This window comes from Athene cunicularia (assembly GCF_003259725.1).
Source record: "Athene cunicularia isolate RWA chromosome 1 unlocalized genomic scaffold, athCun1 chr1_part2, whole genome shotgun sequence".
Classification (NCBI taxonomy): domain Eukaryota; kingdom Metazoa; phylum Chordata; class Aves; order Strigiformes; family Strigidae; genus Athene; species Athene cunicularia.
The window spans coordinates 18,331,598-18,347,590 of NW_020799092.1; the positions used below are offsets into that span (position 1 = coordinate 18,331,598).

Consider the following 15,993-nt stretch of genomic DNA (forward strand, 5'->3'; position numbering starts at 1 on the left):
GTCAGGAAGCATTTAACTAACAGTGCTCATTAAGCAAACTTGAAATGAAGAACCTATCATCTCAGCAGCAAAACTGAAGTGCCATCTCCTCTTGGATAATGATGTCATTTCTCTACAGTAGACACCATTTCTTTAAATTGATTTTTAAAATATCCATAGCACATAAAACAAGCAGAGACTGGCAGACTGGCCATAAGAATACCCCCTGCTGTTTAACCAATGTGCCACTAAGAGAGAGAAGGAAGGATGCCTTGGCCATGCCAGAGCACATCTGACATCACTCACCCAAACTAGTGACAGAGTCACAATACCAAGAGACAGGTTTTATGAACAGCACCAATACACACCAGTGGAAGGACGCATGGAAGGTTACCATAGAATCAGGGGCAGCAGTGCTTGCAATAAGCATAATCTAACACACAGCAAGTCTCTGACAGTCTGCCAGCCTTGGGTTAGCGATGTACTATGTATTTTTCACTGTGTAAAAAGTTCTGGTGATGCCCCATTTAAAATGCTGTACAAAATTCCAGTCAATCATGTCGAAGGCAGACAAATCCACAATGGAAGTGGCAGGGAAGGGCTGTCAGAAGAATGGAATAGAAAGCCAAAGCTGTGGGATGAACGCTGCATGATTAATGCGGTAAAACAAAGGCTGGGAAAAGCTGTGGCCACTCTCTATGAATACACTAGATATGTAAACAAAGGCAAAAGAAAAGATAGCTATTTAAGCTTAAATAACTTTAAGAGCTCTATAAAGTTCTTTAACAGTCTGTAGGAAGAGAGGTACAAATGTGTTTACTTCAGAAGTTTTCCACCACTAGTGAGCCTCTAAGCCTGCTAACACAAGCTGAGACAAGAAAGGAGAAATTCTGCTTGCATTAAGTTGGAGTGTGACCAGCCTATGAAAGGGGTTACACAATTATCGTTTCTGCAATAGCAGAATACGTGATTTGTTAACTCAGCCTGCCAAAAAAAAAGACATGGAGAGGAAGTCATGCTCATTTGAGCAACAAGAACAAGCCGTGAATTAGCACATTCTACAAATGGGCATCAGACTAATGAAGACAGATTACCTATAGATTGACATCTCTTTATCCCTGCTAACTCCTCCTCCACAAACTCCCTGGCCTCAGCCCCTTTCATACAACCAATCACATCTCTCTCCAATACATAAGCAAATTATTTTCACAAAAACTTTTGAAACTTAGTTACCTATCCGTCAAACTCGGCTGTAACTGGAAAGGTGTCCAAATGGCAGGAGAGAATAGAAGGCACAAAATGTTAACGGATGGCAGTCACACAAGTTGTGGTCTAAGGTTGCCTTGCAGGTGGGTAAGCTGAAGTGCAACTTGTTCAAGACCATACAGAATATTTGGCAGACAAATAGAGCATTCAGCTGTGAAACAATCCAGTGCTGTTACTATTAAGATAATTCTTCTAAAAGCAAAGAGGGAAGGAAGAAAAGAAGCTAAGAAGCTACATAAACTGTCACATTAAACAAGACAGTGATAGAGTATATTTCAGCAAGACAACAGCCTATCACAAATGGCTGAAACTGATAAGGTTGGTACTTTTTAATCAGTTGCAGGCTAGAAAATCTAATGCCTAATAAATTGCAGTCACAGAATGGACAATTGGTCTTTTGAAGGCAACGGTTTGAGTCACTATTTACTACTCTTTACAACTCAAGAAAACAGACTCACACAGTAAAACAGATGACTATCAGAAACATCCTGTCTCCTGGGTGGGTGAGATTCAATATGTGATCCATTCCAAAAAAAATAATACAAGTAAGATAGACTCTCCTCCAGACCCTTACCAGTTTTACTTTAGAGGCCAGGCTCTCTGGTAGTTTTGTTCGTAGCTGATTTGTTTCTTTGAATGTAGCTGGAAATCCACTAAGGAAGGCCAAGTCTTGCATTAATACTAAACCTGGAACTTCTTTGTCTGTAGTCTAAAACCAAGAAAATAGGGTATAAAGACTTTTTTAAAACAGAGTAATTCACATTTATCTATCAATCCTCCATCAGGTGACAGATTTAATAGCGTGTATTCTGTCACTTAACCCAAGCTTCAAAACTGAAATAAGGGTTATTTAAAAAGCTTTCACTTCTTACTACATGTGAGTTATGTAAAGAGAATAGCACATAAACACTTTCTAAAAATGTACAAGAAGTTTAACATATACAGCAGCTAATCAACAGATTTTAAAAGTACATACCAGGTAACCCCGCCATACTATCTGTTTGCTGTTGTCTTTTAACATTCCAGAATGGGCAGCTTCAACTAGAATACATAAAATGCATTGCAAATCAAAAGCTGAAAGTCACTTCTTTCGTACAGTCTAGTAAGAAAGATATACTTTTGCAAATCAAAAAGATTTGTATATTTATGGTGTAAAGAGTTGTCTTTATAACTGGTAAATAATTCTTTGTCACCATCAAGCTCAACACCAGCGGTTGGGCTAGTGAGTGGTAGTGGTCAGGCACTATGTATTAAACAAAGTAAGAACCCCATACCTGCTCGAAGATCCTACTTATATATGCTGAACACACAGATAATTTTGTTTTAAAGTATGCAATCCTTTGAGCAAGGGCAGAACTTATTGCACAATATTCAAACTAGACTTTACAGCAATTAAAGGAGGATTTCTAAAACTAATCTTCCTCAGTCTAAACCTCAGTCTGAGATTATCAGTGCAACACAGATAATCAGATATCAAACCTGTTTTGCAATAGTCTTTTAAAGCATGAAACTCTTCATCTGCAATCAGTTGTCTGGGAGGTAGGCAAACAGTATCATTAATGTCATCATTTAGAGGAGCAGACTGAGGGCAAGAGGTGCTGAATGACTTGCTAAAGTCAAACAGAAAATTAGTGGCAGAGTCAGTATTGGGAAAAAAAACACACCACAACTAATTCCCAGCATCTTACTAAAAATCTTCCTCTAGAAAACTGGCTGGAATCTGACAAATAGGTTCTTACCATCCTTAGTGCTATCAAAAACAATTACTGTCACGTTGGTAGAAGGATTTTTTGGTTTTGCTACAAAGAACATATTGTTCGCAGCTTGTAAAGCAGGATGAATGGACAGCAGGTCTTTCAGTGTGACATTGGTAGGCAACGCAGGATCCAGGACAAGCATTGGCACTTTGATGCAGTGTGTCAGCAAACACTCCAGTTGCTTCTCACTATGGCAAAATACCAGAGGTATGTTTTAACACTAGTAGAAAATTTAAGACAAAAATCAATCTTAGATCCAATGAGAGATGATTTTTTAAAATCTGATTTCTAACATCTGCTGGGGCAGGTGGAAATTACTAAAAGCATGTTTATTTTGCTGCAGAATATCTGACCGTTACAGTTTAGTTCATTCCCATATCTGTTTTTTCAAAAGTTTCCAAGATTACAAATTTTACCCACAGAGGGGACCCTATAAAGATCTCTAAATAGCTAAATGACCAAGCCAAATAAAGAATGGGACAAACCAGGTCTTGCTGCTTCCTGGCAGCAGAGGCACAACAGTCTTGGCCCCTCCACAGACGCTTGCAGTGCCATGTATATAAACAGCAATGAAAGTAATGCTGAAAAAATTTTCATGCTTTTGAATTATAAAACTCCAGGTACATATGCATTAAAAATCCACACTTGGAATTAGAACTAACCAGGGACAAGGATATGCTTTCTGAACATCAAAATTGTCACATTATAAGAAGCTCATTCATATATGTCACAATAACATCACTTTTATTCAACGTATGTATTATCACACTGTCAACTCTTCTTGAAATAACGTAGAAGGAAAGCATGTACAGGCTATAGAAAACCAAACAACCTCCCAACCAGGATCTGCTTTCAGCTAACAATGAGTAGGATATCATTTACTCCAATTTATGCCCAAACCCACAAAAACTCACCTCTTCTTTGTTGGTTCTGTTGCATTCTTTCCGAGGATCTCCCTGTTACAAAATTAAACCAACTACATTAAATAACACTGAGTTGACAGTAAGGAATTAGGTCTAATTTCAGACTGTTAATTAAGGGACACATTGTGAAAGCACAGATAACCCAGTTATAAAGCTGCCGAGGCCTTGACATCGGCCTTGCCAAGATGAGCACAAGCTGACACACATGACCCTCACTGCTCACCCTTGTGCAGCAGAGCTCAAAAATTACTGGTTGTGCTGACAGCTGTGGCAGCAGGACTCTTTTCGCTAACAGGATTTTCAGGGGTTATTATTAGATTACTTAATGAAACTGATATTGATATTAAAAACACTGGTAAGAAACCAGGATGAAGTGACCTGAAAATAAGCTGACTTGATTGTTTTGCCTAACATACATATTCTGATATGGTCTGTCACGCATTTACTATGTGAACATCGAAGCTAAGGAGAATAAATGTAAAGGTAGTAGTGCTGATGCTAAATAATAATCATAATAATATCTGAAGGGCATCCTTCTACACATACCAACAGAAAGACAACCTACTCTGAAGAATAAAGCACCTGGACTATGATTAGCTCAATCCAGGCAGATCAACAAGAAAGTTTTGCTATGCAGTATAAAATATACACTCATTAGCAGAATTTTATAGCATACTTGCCTTTGTCTTCCTGCAGTTATCCTGATCCCATGAAACAGCTCTTTTTGTAACAGTGCTAACTGATTTCAAAAAGTTATCTACAAGGGAAAGAAGCAGGTGCCCCTACAGATAATGAACATGGGCATGGACATGAGTCTTACTCATAAGCTTGATACCAACTTTCCAAATCAGCATTATGGAAGAAAATAATGTGGTTTTCCCTTTGTAAAATGGGAATCACAGTATGAGTGATGACACAGCTAAAACCTTTACCATTTGCTATATGAACTGCTAGGAAAAGATTAGTATAAATTGGAAAGCTTTTCAGAGCAGAGACCATGTCTGTGTTTAAAAGTGTTTAAACTAACAGACTTTAAGTTCTAATACTTTCCTTGTTTAAGTAGTACAACAAAGATCCAGAATTTCTCTTGTGATTACATTGTTCACGGTTACCTAAACTGCAAGTTGTAACATGCCAAAAATCAGATCAATCCGTTCACTTATGGATTTCAGATTATTCTGAATTAAACTACTACAACCCATAGAACACAGACTTGTTCTTCCCTTTAGCATATTTTTTGGCCAAAACAGATCATGTGACCTCAGAGTTGCTTATTAAGAAGTAAATCAATGGTTACAATACACAATCCAAAGTATCTGTAGCAGCCTGTGTTTGAGCCTAGGAGGAGTAATTCTGCAGAACAGTACAGCACAATCTGTAACACCAAATGCAGCAATACATGTCTTTCCCTCCTTAGAAGGCTGACTCATACCTTTATAACACAATTTTATTTTCCTCTTTCTCAGTTTCAGTGTTTGGGAGACTACAAATCTAACTTTAAAAAGGAGCCTTTAAGAAACATATGCTTAAGATTTTAAACCCATTATAAAAGAAATACTGGGGGTGGAAAGGAGGAAAAGGGGAATGAAAAGAGCTTATACAATTGAGATACAGTTTTATTATTATTTAAAAACTGAGTTATAGATATCAATACAGAATGACATACACAAAGCAGTTTTCTGTATGGCATTTTACAGATTCAAGACAGAACAGCTTTAATTACTTTAATGTTTTGTATCTTAATCAGTTTTCTGATTAGACAGGACTTCATAGCTAAATATAGAACTGAAACAAGGTTTTGAGAATAATAAATGAAGGAGAAAATGCACTTTAAATCTTCATGCTGAGTAACATGGGAGAAAAACAAAGAGGGATAGTACTGCATTAGTTTGCTGCTGTCAGTTAAGGGGAAAACATAAGACTATTACCTCATTATTTTCTGTTCTTCTTCCATCTGTTCTCTGACCTGTTGCAATTCTTTGATCAGTTCAACATCCGTGCCGTTCACCCAGGTATATACCACATCAATCGGCATGGGCAAACAAAGCCTACATAATTCAAATGAAAGCTGTGTGAGATGTTTGATATTACAAGTGTTTGTGGCATCCTACAATAGCAATTTCTATCTAACAACAGAAATAATTGGTGTCTGGGCTGCAAACAAGACAAAGCAAAAAGCTTCTCTTCAGATGTATCTATGATCTCTTAATTATACACAAGCCCTTGACAAAACAGCACAGACATAAAACCAAAAAGGACATAAAGGAGATGTAGCAGTTCAGTAACTGAAGGAAATCTGAAGTTTATGCTCTGTCAGACATTAATGTATTACCCAACTCCTTCCAAACCATAAAATATTTTACAAATCAGTACCAGCATCCAGGCACGTCCTTAATTCACCAAATATATTAGATAGGACTACATGAAGTATATAAAGACTTATATCATACTTGCTGTTATTTAACTGCAAGGAGACAGTAAGATCTCAGCAGGACCAGGTCTCTATCCTAGGAATGCCTCTTAGACATTAGTAACAGGGCATTTCATAAACCAACAACCTAAGTCAGATACATGAATTCAGGCTCTTGACAGAAAATTCATTCTTGACGCAACTTAATATCCTGGAGCTGTTGCTCAACAGTTACAGATCTCCCTCCTAGCATAACTAAGGCAGAAGAAAAGTAAGGTGTTTGGGTGCCTTTTTTTCAATTTGTTTATGATAATCTCCTCTCTGAGGCCACAGCTTTGTTTCAGCTGCTGCCATAGGTGAACCCCTTAGTCCCAGACCACAGGAGGATGCACCAGCTATTATTTTCAGAACTTCCAGTGTCAAGCTATTCAGCATCTCCCTGAACTGTGAGCACTTCTCTAATGCTAACATCCACAGGGTAACACAATAAGGCTTCCAAGGAAAGGCATGTTCGCTCCCCACCTACTGCATCCTTCAAACAGCATTCACAGAGAGACAGACCTTATAGGCGCTCCACCTTCCATGCACAGTATGCCATGTAGACAACTTCCACCCAGCTTTATTTTCTACTGGCTGAGATTCAATAACTGAAGCACAAAATTTGGTAAAAGGGCAGCCAGTAGATGGTCACAGCACAATAGACAGGAACATTCTGTATTCAATTCATCACTGTTCCTTAGCTATGACACTTAAAAGGATAACAGTGGGTCATTCTGAGACAGTTTGAACATCTACAAAGCAGTGCTGCCTCCCCCAGCAGCACCACCCAGAAAGTCTCTCTCACCTCTGACATGCAACACTCACTCTGCAGGAAGCCACCTTCTCAACTGGCAAAAACGGTCAATTTACTAAATACAACTACCCTTCTAATCACTTATTTCACCTCTTTCTCTGGAGGTGACACTAGCTTCTGGTTCATTAATAATAGGAGCAACTCAAGGCATATTTTGAACACAAACGTCCTCCATCGGAGTAGAAATTCAATGGCAGGAGCTCTTCTAGCTTTTCTACGTTTGCTCTGATCAGTTAAATTATTGGATTGACCATCCCTTGAATGCTTACAGCTAGGATAAGAGTGCTTCAGGTGTAAGCAACCAACTCAAGTCAGCTGATTTCAAAAATGCCCAACCCTCAGTCTTCTGGGCAAAGTGCAGAGTTTATTTGCCCAGGCTTCACTGAAGAACAGAAAACATTAAAAAAAAAAGACTCAGCTGCAAGTCTTCATAGGGTATGAGACAATTTTGATTTCTGTGAAGCCTCTCCATATTTTATCATTTGCTAAAAGTGGGTTTCTATGCAATAGCACATAGAACTATGTAATTTGCCACACTTGATTTTTAGCATAGAAATGATGCCACATACAGACAAATACTAATAAAGTCCACAGAGGAAAGGCATTTTTGATCAGATGCAGGTATGTCAGCTCTGAATTAACCCTGGTGTGGTAAAGTCATTCTTCATTACCAATGTCAATAGAAACTAGTAAAAAGTCTATTAAACCAAGTGAACAGTTTGCAGATAGACTAGTTTAATTGCTTAACGTTTATCCAAATACAATTTTTCTTAATGCATTTTTACAGCATATATTGTTTGAGAAAAACAGAGGTTATCAAATGTAATAAAAACCAGGTATCATACACAAATTAATTTGCTGCTCCCAATTAGGATCAGGAACATTGTTAAGATTTTACCTTCTTGGTCTTTGCCAAAGATTTCTGGTTGGTTTCATGGCCTCTTAAAAAGTACCGAGAGTTTATATTTTGAAAAGTGGGTAATAGTGTTTTGCTTTAAAATCAAAAATGAACAGGAGAGCCACTTCCACACTATGCTACTCAAATGTTATTTTTAATATGCAGAGTCTTTTGCAAGAAAAGATCAAAACCATTCTCCCTCAAATTCTATAGCTTTGTTTCTCCTTCATGTGTATTTATACATTTGGTATTCATCACCAATACCAGTCTAGGGAAAAGAGTAAGCCCAAGATGAGCTGCCTAAATGGAAATTATGTAATACTTTTCTACAGAAAATCATCAATTTTCCCATTTGCTACTGATTTTAATGTCAGCAAACATGGACTTTAGAAACTTCCTTGGAGACTCCCAGACAATTAATAAGTTGAGGCCTGTTTTGGATGCTTCTTTACATTTTCCTCTTTCAAATCTGCACCCATTTTTCACTTGCAAACCTTAAAACATCAATAGGATCCTGCTTGAAGACAAAGCCAGAGCCACCAGCTCTCCCAGATAACGTGCTGCCTCTTCTATCCACCTGCCAGGAAACATTTTCTGTACCCTTGACGTTTGTTTACACAGGAGAGCCATGGTCACAGCCAGCACCCCAGCAAGGAGACAAAGCCTCATTGTCTCAGCGTCCACAGTTACTGGAGGAGCACAGCAGCCTCTGGATCTCTCCCAAGCTACCATACGGTGATCTCCAACCTTGCTGCGCCTCTTTATGAATAAGTGTAAATCTCTTGCTCCCTTAAGCTCCCCACTGTAAACCTCCCAAGCCCTCCTGCCTGTTACGTTGCTGCAATTACCCACCAATGGCAACTCCGCTGCCATTGCTATTCCTGCTCCCAGAACCTCTTAGCTCCTTAACCTGTACATCTCTTCTCTCTCAGCCTCACTCTGCTCAACAATTAACAGCTCCCCAGTCACTGATGGCTCTCACTTGCTGTACCAAACCGAAATCTGTCTGTACATTTTAAAAGCTGAGGATTGTTCCTTCACGTTTTCATACATATTTTTGAGTTTTAAATATGATCTAGCCATGACCTGGAAAAGCAAAATTACATGTCAGCTTTTGACAAAAGGCAGAATTTGCTGGTGGAGAGTAATAAAATACAGTTCTTGTCCAAGACGCTTGCATACAACTCCATTATTGAATTTCCTTCTCTCCCTTTTATTTTCATATCAAAACTAAGTAAGTCTTCAGAAATGGTTTGGATGAGGTGACTTGGTAAAAAGCCCTGGAATTTCTACTCCACTGTCTCAAACTGTGTAAGAGCCTCAGTAATGTAAGTAGGAAGTTTAGCAGCTGATGTGACTACCTGGAAAGTGCAACAGCTGGGATGCCAAAGGACAGGTGACAGGACGGAAAACCAAACCAAGGCAATTTTTAAAGTTCAAGGCAAAAAAAGTAGTCTTCCTTGGTCTGTCAGAAAACAGCATTCAGTAGGTGTAACTAATGATGCTAACAACTTCCCTGGTTTTGTGTTACTCAGGAAGAAGAGACTTTTGAGTTCATAATCATAAGGGGCTTGCCCACATGCACAAATCTGTCTACATTTTACACTGAGATTTTCTTTATAAAAGTTTGTAACACAAATGTTTGACAAGAACAGAGGTGTTTTCCTGCAAAACTCCTAGAAGATAACACTTCTTTAATTCAGTCAAAGGTCCATTAACATTTCCTAAAGGCCATGCAGCTTTTACTTTCCACTAAGCACTGGATTTGCTTAATTTCCAAACCAACAAGCTTCTCATTCTCCAATTCTGAATATTTTTCTTTAACACTAGAAAAAAAATTGATTAAAATCAATGGATAAGCTAGGATCAAAACTGGAAGTCCACAATCCTCAATTTATGTAAAAAACATGACACCCTATATTACATTTATACCAACCTTAAAAACGCCATCAAACCATCACTGCTACAGTGCATAATGCAAGACAGGGTCAATTCCTGCATTCATGAAGTTTGATAATAAAAATAAACTGAGCACCTGACAAGGGACTTCTAAAAGTTATTGGATGCCTAAAAGTATGTCTATACAAAGACTTTTGTTTGGTATGAACTTTTATGGGAATTTGTGTAGAGATACCAACTATCACAGCAAGCTTCCCTGTCATGCCTGACATAAGAGTATTAAAGACTTATGGATGAAATGGAATAACTTAAGCACCCATCATGAAAACTTTAAGGTTTTGCTAATGCAGCCAGTAACACTCCCACCCAGGCACTACATTCTTTGCTCACAATTCATGGAAGTCAACACTAGCTAAAGAGTGTTTTACGCCACCAAAATGAAGTAAGAAAACACACTGCAGAAATGGGAGCTGACCACATCTACATCACAACAGTAAGATTTGCAATTCTGTTTTGGACAACTCGACCATTTATAAAAGCACTGTACTTAATTACCCCAGTGTCAGGCATTTTAGTACTGACAGGAACAAACAACCATGCTTTCACTTCAGTACTGCAGAAACATGTAAACATTAAACTAATCATCCATGTGACCTGCTGTCATCTGTCACCCTTCAGAAAATGGGGGAGGGGGGTAAAAGATGAGACTATAAAAGTACATAGGATTCACTGATACCATGCAACGTGCTTTTACAGAGTCATCTAAGCACCAGCTAAAGCGTGACAAACTGATCTGATCACTTCTACTGTCCCGTGATCCAACAAACCTCAAGAGAGATTAAGCATCTGCTTTCAGGGTTGTTTTTTCCAGTCATGTGTATCAACACTTACAAGTCAGATGATATCTAGTTAGTAGTTTCTTCCACCTACCAATTCACAGTCCACTGACCTCCTGAGCAATAGACCCCACAACTATTCAGACACAAAACAATGAAACCACAAGAAGTCAAGTAGCAGTTAACACAACTGAAACAAATGACCCAAATGACTTGGTTTCCAACTTGCTGTGAGTTGCTTTTCCCATGCACTCATCTTTAAAAAGCTTCTTCTTACTAGCTTTGTGACTTCTCTACTAAATAATGTCCCTCATGTCACAGAAAATATAAGGTAGATGCAAAATAACTTTTCAAAACACTGAAAGTTGGAATACTAAGCACACGGGAACAATACTTCAAGATAAGAAAATATATGGAAAACATGTCATGTCCTCCTTTTATTGTTAACATTATCACCATTTTAATGTTTCATTAGAGAATGGATGTATTAAATGCATTTAAAACGTGGATTCTGTTATATGACTAGTCCTTCCAAATGCCAAACATCTTCCAAACTGGGATATTAAGCACTAACTCACAATTTTAAAATCACCAAGTTTAAAATTTGCTGCAGATTTAGAGCCCATACAATAAGATCCTACTCAACAGTATGCTACGTCATCTATCATATTTGATTTAAATATTTGAAAAGTCATTGAACAGTAAAACATGCAATACCGACAACTGCAAGTAAAGCTCACCGATTCTGAAATGATTTGCCAGCAACGTTGTCTCTGTATGAATCAAACATAACATGATACTGGTCTCTACTCCACTCCAAAACAACCTGCAAAAAAAAAACCAAACACAAAACACTTGATATCATCACCTTCTAAAATTAGACACTTAAATTTCTCCTTTTGAAATGTTTAATTACAAATCAACTTCATTGTTGGAGCTATGCATTAATGCACAATTTACCAGACGTTAATCCAAACTAAGCTATTACGCTGATCCAGCAATCTGACCCAGAATTTAAGACCACACTTGATTTAAATCAACTTTGTTTTTTCTATGCAAGAAAGAATTTCATGTTTACAGACACACTTAATTTCTATTCTACTATTCATTTAGGTTACCTCCCCTTGTCTCTTAGCCTTAGAAAAATTCAGGAATGTTTTCCCAAAACCAAATATACTTCGAAACAAGCAGGAAACCCCTGCACCCCCAATTTTGCTTGTCTTCCTTTCTATTCTCATACAGGACATATTGAAGTATACACACCTCCTAAACATGAGTTTTGCAAATGAACAGCCAGGCCAGGGCATATCAAATTATGCAAATTGACCTGGCAACAAACTTAAAGCACAACAGCTCTTTCCCAATACAGGTGACATCTTCCACTGCAGCCAGACTAACCCAACAGCTAAGTATTTCTTTAGGCCACAGCTTCTCTTCCATACCCCCACATTTCTGCACCTCTCTTTAGTAGCTTGACACGAGTTTATCCAACGCTACAGTGAGCCAAGTCACAGAACTAAACCAACAGAAAGACGAACTTTCAAAAACTAGAGCACTTTATCTTCCTCTACTTGGTTGCTGAAACAGATGAGGAATAGTGGGAATACACAGGTGAAGGCAGTCTTCCCCACCCACCTTCATCCAGACATCAAGGTTTTTAGCTAAAACATCAAGCTGCACGCACTTAAATGCCCTCTGCCAGCTGTCCCCATTCCCAGGCATTTTCATGCCTATTAGCTATATGGGAAATCAATTACAAGCCAATTCCTTCTCTCCCTTTACATTCCATTTCCATTCTTAAGTACATATATACACACAAAACAATGGCACATAGTTATGTTTCCATTACTAATGAAGCATCCAACATCATAGTTCTAAGCAGAAAAAAAATAAAAATCAGACTTTTCAACACTAAAAATGCTTATACGCTTTGATATAGCAAAAAAGTAAAAGTAACTTGAGATAAAAATATAAAACATTTAGGGTCTACTGCAGGATAAACTTGCTATGCTATCTTCCACAGTGCATGTCCAACTTTAAAACCTACAGTGGCATTTTGTGCTGCTTTATAGGTAAAGGTGTAGTGGCTTATTTTCACTGTGTAAGTACATATAAATATGTACTGGAGAAAAAAAAAATACCAGGAAAGGGTAGTACTTACTTTACACCACTCTTCCTAGATCTAGATTTGACTATTGTTTTTTTCTTGTATTACCATTACTCTAAGATAGCATTCAAAACCATAACATAAAGACTACCTTCCTCCTTCCCCCCTTCTAAGGCAGCATACATCTCTACCCTCATGCCCACTAAAGCAAAGCAAAGCCTTCTAGAGAGCAGGGAAGCCCCATCATGTGGCTGGGTGACAAGCGTGCACACACACAATTCCTGCCAAAGCTGCACTCTCTTTGTAACCAAGATCACATCTGTACAAGTTCATTCCCCTTACACAAAGGACGTGATTTCCCAGGTGAGCATAAATTCTCCTCCCTTAAATACTGAAGTCTGGAATTGTCATGAAAACACACTACTACCGCTTTTTCATGCGCGAGTCATTACATGGTTCTGCCAAATAAATCAGTTTAATACAGCACGCACTGAAAGATAACCATCCACATGGAAACATTTGCTACTACTGATAACATTGAACTTACACACACTGATCTGCTTCTAGAATAAATATGGAAGTATGTGAGTAGAACTTAATCTATTATATGCATAATACTGATCTCGAGAAAAAAAAAAAAAAAAAAAAAGTTAACTATCCAAGCCTTTGTTTTTTTGCCTTTGTGCAACTATAACCAAAGAGACACAGGTCTTCTAAAGAGATCTAAAAAGATCACTTTAGAAAGACAGGAAAAAAGTTAAGCTCTTCCCACTCAATACATTTTTTTCCTGTAACTGTTTCCTCCTGCCGCATTATTTGTGTTGCAATAATGCCTGGAGGCCACTTTGCATCAACAATACATACTGGTATTAAAAAACCACTAAGGGAACAACATTAGAAGAAGGGGGAAAGGCACCCTCTATTAGGAGATACTGTATCAGCCAGGTGGTAACAGTGGCTGTGGCATGTTCCTGTTACAAAACGTTTTACAAAGCTGAATGAACTATAAAGGACTGCAAAGAAGGGTTTACAACCAAACTGTACCAAAACTTAAAGTTCATCTTGCAACTAAGCATTGGCTTAGACCTGCCTAGCCTTTATGGTTTTGCAGACGTGTTCCTGATTCATGCTTCATGTACTATTATTTCATGGAGCTCAAGGGTTTTTTCTTGAAATGAAGCTCATTTTCAGCTTGAGGCAGTACATCATTACAAATCTCAATGTATTTGTCCTAGCCTTCCATTTTTATCCACCATTAATATTTGTATTAGCATGAATCTAAGCAAGCAGCTAAATTTTGATTACTAGGACAAAAAAAGCTGGTTGGAGAAAAAGCAGAACTGCAAACGCTGCTCAGACCCCAGGATATGATAAGCGCTGCCTCACGCTGATTTTTATTGCTTGACAGTTGCCCACAAATTGTTAAAAATGGTTGATCTGATAATTACTAGAAAGATCTCTTGGTTTCATTTCAAAACAGTCTTACGCAGTTGTTGCTTTGACAACTCTGTACTGAAAAAGAGAAGTGTTTTCCATTCCCACTACAGTTGTCAAAAGAGGTCTAACAGTGCCTATTCTCACAAGCCTAGTCTCTCCTAAATCCTTAAACTACTACTGTTCACCAAAACACACTACTTTAAATCATAAAAGTAAAAAGCAAAATCTTAGCAAGTTCATTCACCATCACTGTAAAAAAAGAAAAAAAAAATCTATATATCTGTATGGTCATTTCACAAAGGGTGGAGATTTTCTTGGCGTTTCGGTCGTGTTTTTTTAAAAAAAAAAAAAACATTGCTGGTCACTTTTTTCTTAACATATAATTTTGAGAATTTTACTCCTACATGAATCTGCCAGTTCTTTCCTCACTGCCTAAATACTACCTAAGCTTTCCAAATATCTCTAAAAGGGCTGGAAGTGGCAAACAATGCTGAGCAGTGATTTTGACCGATTCTCAGCAAAATCAGCCATAACTTGGACAACTACTGAAGCGTTTTAAAAAACCTTCTAAGTTCTAAGAAATCCTAAAGTTCAGTTTAAGTCCCCATTCTGAGGAAAGGCAAACTCAGTTTCACAGCACCAAGAGGTATACACCAATCCAAGCTGATGATCAGGTACAAAGAGATGCTGAAGAGTACTACATAATTAATTACTTCGCTGATGTCTTTCAAGTGTTTCAGGAACTTGTGAACCCTGCAAGGCAGCAGGGATGAAGTACTTCGTGCAAAGAAGATGTACAGATACACAAAATAAAGTTCTGACTGGGCTACACTCAAAAGTTTCAGATAATACTCTTTATGACTGTTCATTTTTTTTCCTGTATCTGAAAGAGCCCATCAAAACAGGGAAGAAAAAAGGAGGAAAAAAAACCCCAAACAATTGAAGAATCTGGAAATTCCAGTCTGCTTGCGTTTAACACTGACATCCTTTTACACTGACAAAAATACTTCCTTTAATTCCCTGAATATTTACTATAATCTCAAACATTACACTGAAGCAAGATTGTTTTTTCCCCTCTAGACTCCTTCACTGATGACTTTGCAAACAGACAGGGTAGTATGACATGAAGCTTTAAAATATCTTACACATCTGTATAAAATCATATATAGAAAAAGTAGACGTTCTATTACATCATCTACAAAATCGCAGGCAAACTGAGTAATAAGCATCGAGCAATGTAATAGAGACTGCTGGGCTGCGGAGAGTTTGGAGAGAGCCTACGCTTAACTCTTTGAACTCCAGAAGGGAGGAAGATCCCGTCCCTCCCCGTCGCCATTTGAAGGTTACCTCCAGCACAGGCTTCAGAAGTCAAACAAAACACGAATACAGCGCCAATAAATCACCTGATAAGGGAAGTGGGGAAAAAAATTGCACAAGACGAGAGAACCCCAGCTCCCTCAGCGTGCAGGTTTTTCTCAGCCCTCCTCTCCCAGGGCCCGCCAAGGCTGTTGGAAACCACCCAACCACCCCCCGGGGGGGATGCGGGGGGCACCCAGCGCCTGTGTCACACCTGGCGAGCGGCGTCCCGCCCCCCCGGCGCACCTGGCGCGGCCGGAGGAGCGGGAGCG

The 15,993-nt window shown here is 38.5% G+C and overlaps 1 protein-coding gene across 1 annotated transcript in view; it reads right to left on the minus strand.

The window, feature by feature from the left end:
- Positions 1-11,645, minus strand: part of GNPTAB (N-acetylglucosamine-1-phosphate transferase subunits alpha and beta) — a 38,757-nt gene extending 27,112 nt beyond the window's left edge. Inside the window, exons 1-6 of the mRNA XM_026868655.1 lie at positions 11,562-11,645; positions 5,854-5,973; positions 3,917-3,958; positions 2,985-3,190; positions 2,222-2,286; positions 1,820-1,954 (exon numbers count right to left, since the gene is read on the minus strand). Coding sequence (XP_026724456.1) covers positions 1,820-1,954; positions 2,222-2,286; positions 2,985-3,190; positions 3,917-3,958; positions 5,854-5,973; positions 11,562-11,611 — 618 coding nt within the window. The 5' untranslated portion in view covers positions 11,612-11,645. The remainder of the gene's footprint in view (positions 1-1,819; positions 1,955-2,221; positions 2,287-2,984; positions 3,191-3,916; positions 3,959-5,853; positions 5,974-11,561) is intronic.
- Positions 11,646-15,993: the final 4,348 nt, after the last annotated feature.